The following is a 9,498-nucleotide window of genomic DNA, read 5'->3' as shown; positions in this document are numbered from 1 at the left end:
ACGGTTTGCACGAAACGCTTTGGAGCTTACACGAAACGCTGCACGGTTTACACGAAACGCTACACGGTTTGCACGAAACGCTGCACGGTTTACACGAAACGCTACACGGTTTGCACGAAACGAAAAGCGCACGAAAGTCACACGCTTTTTTGGGGTAGTAGCACGTTTCAGGGTCTGTAGTTACATGCGCAGAGTTGTTAATTTTATAGGTGCCGCTGTATGTGCTGCAAGGGAGGTTCGTGTCGACAATTTTCAATTGCACAGATGTCAGATTATACCGTTTTCACTGTAGTTTAGATTCTGAAAACCAAGGGTTTTTTTCTGAAGGGACTATCTTCAGTACAATGCCAACATTATTTTTAGTTCTGTATAGATCAATTTTAACTTAATCAAAATAGAGTATTCAAATTAAGTTAAATGAAATTCAATTGCATTTAGTTTCATGTCATTTATCAAAATTAGATAAATTCAGAAAATTGAAATGGACTATTTTCTGGCGGACGTTTATGCAAGTTTACAATAAATATCACAGGAGTAAATTGGTCGACACAGAAGCCACGGACGGCCACTATATAATCAATACAAATCACTGCGCTTAGAAAGCCCGTGATGACCAAGGGAGATTGAACATAGTTCAACTCCCAAAAAGCATCCACGCATAGTTTATAAAATTGCCATAGAATCTAACGATCTAAGAAAATATGATTTCCAATCCTCACATGAATAATTAAATTTAAATTGTCAGAAATAATTATCATTTCATTTAAAACACGTGTTTCCAGTAATCCTCCAAAAGAAATTTCTGTCTTTACTGCAATTGTCACTTTAAACGATCCATTGCGAAATAACGATCCCAATGTATTTTCATAGTATTTTAAATATAAGTCGGTGACGGTGTGGTAACTGAATATCATGAGCTCATAAACATGTTTTTAAAAATGCTAATTATCAAAACACTGCCTTTCAAAATTAAAAAAAAAAAAACATATGTTAAATTAAACAGTCCAGGGTATTATGCAAAGTATCAGGTCAAAGAGTGGATTGTAATTCTGGTATTTTTCAAAATGTTTTATGACAAACAGTGTACATGCTAAATAGCATAGGCTTACCTTTTAAATGCCAAAATATGTTGTTTATGGGCACTCTGAACTATTTTGAAAAGTAGGTCAAAGGTCAAGGGTCACGAGGTCGGTAACAACGGTAATTTACAAAATTCATATTGCAAAGCAATATAAGTGCAAAATATCAAATCCATACCTCTTATAAGGTGTGACAGACGGACAGACAGACAAACAGACAGACGCCGGGTAAAGTGATCCCGAAGTATCGCTTTCCTCTGCAGGCGACACAACAGGACAAGAGCAACAATTCTTTCAGTTTCAAATTGCATTGACAGTGAATCAAATATATCTCAGTTAAGAGCATTTGGTCCATTGAACTCTTATCTTTCACCTCAAGAAAGAAGGCAAAATTCAACAATTCTTTATTTCAAAGAATCCATTTCTTTTGAATTATCTTCAATTTACTTTTAGTTTCTGGTTTAAAATGAATTACAAAAACACCAGATTAAATGCTTTTATTGAATAGTTCATCCGCAGCTTTATATGTAATTTGCCATCCAGTCCAAATACTTGGACACTCTGGTATACACGCTTGGGTAAGATCCATCACACGTGCTAATGCCCCACGACGTCACCCCAGCCAACATGTAACCGCCATTTTTGTTGCAAACATAAGGGCCACCACTGTCCCCCTTCAATACAGTAAAAATGTTTTGAACCAGACATTTAAAATTCTTATTGCTTACAGACTATTATATGTATTTTTCTGAAAAACTTACATTGCATGCAGATTTGCTTGGTTCGAAAGGGCAGATGTGAAAGTCATATATGGCGGCACCATTGACGCTGGACCAGCGGGTTGCACACTCAGTGTTTGCGATATTTGTCATTTGTGCTTCCATAAGTACATCCGAAACAGATCCACCTAAAAATGGAAAATATAAGTACAGGCTTCATTCAAGATCAAAGGAATTTCATTCACTGATCAACAGGAATTTCTCAGCCAATATGTTTAAAGTGACTTTAACAATATTTCTTTATGGTGTAAAAGATTTGAATTGTTAATGTTTTTTCCTGTTTCATATTGTTTGAAAATATTGTTTAAAATAAATTGAGGAACTGTGAATGTGTAATTTGTAGAATAAAAATTCAATTAAGTTTTATAAGAAGCATTTTATCCATTTTCCTGGTTGCATTGTAAACCCTTATCACTAACTTCAGTCAATTAAAAAAAAGGACAAATATTTATTTATTTTTTAACGAACCCCCAGTAGTTCTTCCCCATCCAGTGATGTAACAGTCAGCATTGTAGGTGAAATCTTCATTAGCATTTGTAGGTAGAGTGGCAAGCTGGATACTCCCGTCAACTGTGAACGGTGAAGAGAGTTCCAACAGGGCTATGTCGTTAGGGTAACCTGCACTAGAGGAGGAGTACTGGGGATGCTGTTAAAATTATGCAAAAAATATTAAACTCAATTAAGCATGGAACGATTTTTTGTTTTAATGGTATTTTGAATCACGCAGGTGTGCGTATGAGGTCTATTTCGCGTGCTAAGAGAATTTGCATAATTTTTGCAAGTAATATGCAAAAATGATAATTTGACCTACAAGCGTAAATTCTTTTCAATAATTTTCAAATTAAAATCAATTTACATCTTTATACATTTCATCATATACATGTACGACACTTTTGCGTTTTACGGACATTTAGATGCAAGTAATTTATCAGAAAAAAAAACGAACTGTGGAATGTAAATACATGTATTATAAAAAAATGAAATTTCTAAGCATCTTTTTTTTTGTTTAGAAAATCTTAAATTTTTCGTTTAAATAAATGTCTCTTCTAATCAAGTCTTTACCATGATGACTCTGCTGATGGATCTGGTAGCACCATTCTCAGACACTCTGTGGATCCCAGCTTCAATGCGCAAGTTTGAACGTGTCATTCCACTGTAATTTACATTATATAAATTGAAAACAGGTATACACTTATTAATATGCATGCTATACCGGAAACAGTGTATTCTTAGAAGAAAAACACCCATTGTCGCAATTTTAAAGGAATACTAGTAGCTCGGTTTAGAGCATTTGCTAAGAAAACTCCTTTTCACACGATCTATGTCAGCAGGAGTTTACTTTTTCACGTGATTTTTTTGGATACTAGTATCTGTTCTAATCACGTATTTTCAACAAAAAAATCTATTCACACAGGTTTAAAAGAAAGAAATGGATAGATTTTCTACTTTTCACCGATTATTCTTTTACCAGAGGTATTTTATTTGAGTGAAATATGTGGAGATAAAGAACAGCAATCGAGCACAAAAGTCCATTGAACATTACAAAATAGGAGTAGAGCAAACACGGACCTCTAAGACATCAGAGGTGGGATCAGGTGCCATGGAGTTTACATGTAATTTACGAATATAGATTCAGTAAATGAAATTTTTGAACAGTCCTTGAAAAAGTCAGTTCAGTGGTGAAAGGGGTCAATGTTTTCCCCTGATTTAATTGTCTGTTGTGATTATTGCAAAAGAAAAGACCCATATGATTCCTTCTTCGCTATCACATGTATATCAAAGCAGATATAGTGACTGACATCAAATGCATAAGGTTTGAGGAGAAATTATTTTAAAAAAAAAAAGGTATTAAAGCTGAGTTATTTAGGTAGATTGTTAAATTTACTTAATGTTATAGGGTTGACACGATTTTCATGATTATCAAAAAGAGATACAGATATATACAGTTTTAATATATATACTAGTATAAAATATAACATACTCAACGCAGTGGGCAGCGGTCAGAACCCAGTTTGGTCTGATGAGGGATCCTCCACAAATGTGAGAGAACTGCAGGAATGAGAACTGACGGTACTGGAGGGACACCTGCCAGGGCCACTCCCCGGGGGAAGCCTCCTGTCCGTTTACAATACGATGTAGGTCGTCCGGAAACTAAAATATGGTAGTTGTTTTCTTTCTAAATGTCTTACTCATCAAATCGAAAACAGCAGACTATTACCATTTAGATTTTTCCATATCACATAAAGGTGTAATATTTTATTTTGAGAAAGTTAAAAATCAAATTTTCAAAATTAATTTAAAAAAAATTATTCAAATAAATTTTCTTTAAAATTTTAGCATCTATTATGGTGTACCACAACAAAAGAAGAAAGAGAAAGAGGAGGAAAAAAATCATGAATAGACTACTTTAGTTACTAACAAATAAAGTAGAAAAACGAAAGGCTATCAAACCTCGGGTTGCGATGCCAGTCCCTTAAGGATCTCCTTGGCTGGCTGATAGATTGTTGGTAGTCCAGATACTATAAAGATGCAAATTGATAAAATCACAGGATTCCACAATATTTCACACACCTTATCAATGCTTTTTGAATGAGTTAATACGTGTTGTTATCTAATTTTCTAAATTTTTACCACCTAAACACAATAACACCTTATTCTAATTTGAAAGTTTAAAATTTTAACCCCTTAATGGCAGAGTAAAAAAAATGATGTTACCTACTGTCTCTTTAGGGATGATTGCAAGTAACAAATGTCGAAATTGAAATACAATTCAATTCAATGGTAAATACTTTATGATCAATTATTTTATTCCAACTTACCTGTGAGGACCAGAAGCGAAAAAAGCACCACCAAATGCATTTTTAATTAGCTAAGATCCAAGAGTGATAGGACTAGGGAATATTTCCCTTTTATACTTTTTTGGAGAAACCATATGAGTATTTTCACAGAGATATGTGTCGCAGTTTTGTCCGAAAACAGGACCAATAAGTTATTTTCACGAAATACATCATCTGTACCACTTGAACATTGTGTAATAGCTATATATTTTACGACGAAAATTAGTTTTTAAAAGTTTTAATGAAGGCAATCGTGTCACTTGTCGAACAATAGTATAACTTCCCCTTCTGCAATAAATAATTTTGAGAGAGAGAGAGACCCAATTGTATTTTTCAATGGTTATTTTGATCTTTCGTATTTCTATCAAGATTTTTAACGAAAAATAGAAATAAAAAGTGCAATTAATTGAGATTTTTTACCAAAAAAAAAAGCCCTGAACCTTTCTTTTCATCGAACAGTATTTTTGTTGCTAAAAAGTTTAAAAATGACTTGTCATTTTCTTTAATTAGAATTTTCTCATAATTAAATTAACCTTCTTTCTTACCTCAGTTTATAGCTAAAGAAATATATGATTCCATTATTCAAAATTAAACACAGCTTGGTTTTGTTGGAATTCCTTTCCTTTCATTTTTTGTGTTCAATGTTTTGCTATATCTAACATAATCTATTTTTGAGTAAACTAAAATCTGCGTAAAATTACGTGCACTTTGTGAAGATACTAGCTCAAATCAGAAATACTAAATCGAAAAAATTAGATATGGAAAAATAAAACAAACAAAAATAGTTTTGTCTTTTATTGAATATACTCATTAGAAAAGATCCCAGGGCAACTATGACATGTATTGATCATTTTAGCTTTCTTGTAATACATATGCAGTTTTATTTGTAAGTTAATGAATAGAAAAACGAAGTTAAAAACAAATGCATGACGATGACAAACAAACAGAATAATACACAAAACAAACACGCAAAGGAACAAACGAAAACAGAAGTTTGATGTTCTATTATAGCATTATATGCTTTGATTGTATGTTCTAGAATTTATCTTTAGTTCGTAAAATGACTATTTTCCCTACTGGGCTGCAGGATTACCATTAAGTAATTACACATACACACAAATGTCGACCTTTAAACAATAAAATGCTTTCTTTGGTTGTTAGTACGGGAATTAATGTCGCAGCTGTTGCAGAAAAAATACATATTTTTCTGCAATAGATGCGACGTTAATTCTTGTACTAACAACCAAAGAAAGACATTTTATTGTTTATATTTATATCTGTATAAATAATCATTTAAAGTAGGATTAAAAAGATTAATTATTGTATTATTGATATGTATGTAATAGTACGTTTCATTGATGGAACAGCCACTGATCAAGAAATCCGTACAGGTGATATGCCCAGTGTTGTTCACGAACTGATAAACGGTAATGGTTTTCTTTAGAAATAAAGGAGAAAATATTCAGTGGATGTAAATATATTGTAATGAACTTTTATTATCAAGTGAAATTAGTGTCAAAAAGCTCTAGAACGTTTTGACATGACAGGTAAGGATGCTCAACTGTTTAATCGATCAGAATTGTAAATCAGATAAAATATTACATCATATTAGCACCGGAGAAGTTTTTATTGGGGTGCACCACTGAAATATGATCTGTAGACTAAACAGCTGACGCAAATTATTTCAGAGATGAATGCATTTATTGAATTTCTCAGTCATTCATACAGTGAATATATATTATAAATTGACTTTCAAATTTTTTAAAATAAATAACATGAAAGGAAAGCAATTTTCAAAACATATCAGATTTTATATGTTTTACATAAAAGATCTTTTATCATAAGGTACAAATGTTGTTTAAAACTGCCTCGTGATCCTGGGTCTTCATGCTTAATATAATGTAAAAGGTGACGATAACGAACAGTGATTAATTTCATGCTTAATATAATGTAAAAGGTGACGATAACGAACAGTAATTAATTTCATGCTTAATATAATGTAAAAGGTGACGATAAAGAACAGTGATTGAATCCATGCTTAATATAATGTAAAAGGTGACAATAACGAACGGTGATTGAATCCATGCTTAATATAATGTAAAAGGTGACAATAACGAACAGTGATTAATTTCATGCTTAATAAAATGTAAAAGGTGACGATAACGAACAGTGATTGAATCCATGCTTAATATAATGTAAAAGGTGACAATAACGAACAGTGATTAATTTCATGCTTAATAAAATGTAAAAGGTGACAATAACGAACAGTGATTGAATCCATGCTTAATATAATGTAAAAGGTGACAATAACGAACAGTGATTGAATCCATGCTTAATATAATGTAAAAGGTGACAATAACGAACAGTGATTAATTTCATGCTTAATATAATGTAAAAGGTGACGATAACGAACAGTAATTAATTTCATGCTTAATATAATGTAAAAGGTGACAATAACGAACAGTGATTAATTTCATGCTTAATATAATGTAAAAGGTGACGATAAAGAACAGTGATTGAATCCATGCTTAATATAATGTAAAAGGTGACAATAACGAACAGTGATTAATTTCATGCTTAATATAATGTAAAAGGTGACGATAACGAACAGTAATTAATTTCATGCTTAATATAATGTAAAAGGTGACGATAACGAACAGTGATTGAATCCATGCTTAATATAATGTAAAAGGTGACAATAACGAACAGTGATTAATTTCAAAAATCTAAGAAAGAACACAAATCGTGAAGATGACAAAAAGACCACTAGAATCACCAAGGGTGGGATCGAGGGCTATGAAGAGTAAGCATCATATGTAAACCGCAACATCTGCCTTGAGCCCTATGTATTGATCAGCTAGACGGAGTAATCCATACTCAAAGAACTATAAACGGTAAGGGCGTATTCCTGCCCCCATAATAGTCAAATTTTGAAAATCTCTTGAAATGAGAAAAAGTGCATATATTGTATAAAATAATCCAAATTAAGACAATGTATTATGAAATTGGAAAAAATAGTTGGCTTTTCTTGTCTCTGTGACGTCACAAACTATTTGGATTTCCGTTATTTTTAAAATAGAGGCCAAAATGCACAGAGTTTGTTCAATTTTGACTATAGTATTTATAGAGCGCAAGCTTGCTCAGGTACCATATTCACATATTTCATTAAATTATCATTCTACACATTATATCAAAAGATCTAGTCTGAGCAGACTTGCGCTCGATAATTTCCAATCAAAATACCGACGTAAAATACGCTATTTTCTCTCAAAATCATTGCAATTTGGAATTTACGTCATTTTATTGACGTCATATCTAACTAATGATGTCATAGTTGATAAAAATATTTAATGCTTTGAAGTCTGCAAATATCCACCTGGCTTAGAACATAATTAAAGATTTCTCCATCAAAGTTTTATTTTGGGGGCAGATACTGGCCACTACAGAATATAGTCCTTTAGAATAAAAACAACGTTAACGGTATGAAATTTAACAGTCAAAATACGACCAAACAATAAGCTGCATTTGCAAACAAGGTCAATATAACCACTACGGAATTTGCGAGATATTAACTTAAAACGAGGATAAAAAACTTTGAAGGGACACAATAAAAAGAAATTGTGTTCGATCGTATCTTTTTCGGGTTTTACTTAAAATGTGATGTTTATTTCATCACAGATTCTATTAAAAAACGAGAAAATTCAAAGAATTGTGGTCCCCCACTTTTGGTATCTTAGTGGTTGGGATGCAGTTATTTATGACATATTGTAACTGTCTTGTTTGTGTGTCCTTCAAACTTATAGGTGAAGGTCATGAAGTCAAAAATGATATACCTTTTTTAAAGGTGTTGCCATAGGTAATGTAATGTAAAATATGAAAGCCCTATCTCCTCTCATTCAAAAGTTATTACAAATGTATTAAAAAAAAATGAAAAATACAGTAGGTTAAACTCTAAGGTCAAGGTCACGAGGTAAAAAATTCAGAGAACATTCCAAAAGGTCTTGAAGCAGACAATGCACATGTCAAATATACATGTCCTATCTTTTCTCATTCAAAAGTTATCAGCAATGTATTTTTTTTAAATTAGGTCAAACTTCAAAGTAAAGGTCTTAGGGCTTATACGTTTGGTAACATCTTGTCACAGGTAATGTACATGTCAAACATAAATGCTATATCTTCTCTCCATCAAAGGTTAGCAGCAATTTTTTTTTTTGAAAATTAGGTTAAACTTGAAGTTCAAGGTCATGGGGTAAAATATCGTAGCTTATTTGGAAACTTTTTGTCAAAAGTAATGTACTTGTCAAATATGAACGCCATATCATCTCTCAATCAAAAGTTATCACCAATGTTAAAGTTAGAATATATCAAAAGTAGGTCAAACTTTAAGGTCAAGGTTCACGTGGTCAAATAACATAATATTATCAGAACCAACTCGTCACAAGTAATGCACATGTCAAATATGACTTCTCTATCTTCTCTCATTCGAAAGTTATAAACAATGTTTAAATTTTTGAAAAGGTCAAATTTTAAGGTCAAGGTCATGGGGTCAAAAATCATAGTATATTTAAAAAGGTCTTGTCACAGGTAATGTACATGTGAAATATGAGAGCCCTACTTTTTTTTCATTCAAAAGTTATGACCAAGGTTAAAACTACGGAGTAATATTCCTATAAAGCTATTTACATTTCTTAAGAAGACCTAGGGAGTAATATTTTGGTTTGAACTACGGAGTTCTCTCTTATCCTACCGACATTCTTATGAAAAAACTACGGAGGAATATTCATCCAGAAAGTAAGAAAAATC

General features: G+C 32.2%; 1 protein-coding gene across 1 annotated transcript; it reads right to left on the bottom strand.

The window, feature by feature from the left end:
• Positions 1–1,560: 1,560 nt before the first annotated feature.
• Positions 1,561–4,733, bottom strand: LOC133206291 (fibrinolytic enzyme, isozyme C-like). Its single transcript, XM_061342241.1, has 7 exons — positions 4,678–4,733; positions 4,310–4,377; positions 3,840–4,009; positions 2,921–3,011; positions 2,327–2,504; positions 1,841–1,986; positions 1,561–1,753 (listed from the first exon to the last, which is right to left on the bottom strand). The coding sequence occupies exons 1-7, from the start codon at positions 4,715–4,717 to the stop codon at positions 1,601–1,603; spliced, it is 846 nt and encodes a 281-aa protein (XP_061198225.1). The 5' UTR covers positions 4,718–4,733; the 3' UTR covers positions 1,561–1,600.
• Positions 4,734–9,498: the final 4,765 nt, after the last annotated feature.

The sequence above is a fragment of the Saccostrea echinata genome, unplaced genomic scaffold (assembly GCF_033153115.1).
Source record: "Saccostrea echinata isolate AGI-Se365-2 ecotype Australia unplaced genomic scaffold, CSIRO_AGI_Sech_v1 ptg000054l, whole genome shotgun sequence".
NCBI classification, from domain to species: Eukaryota; Metazoa; Mollusca; class Bivalvia; order Ostreida; family Ostreidae; genus Saccostrea; species Saccostrea echinata.
Note: the sequence above shows the minus strand (reverse complement) of the source record. Positions and strands in the feature narration are given on the sequence as shown.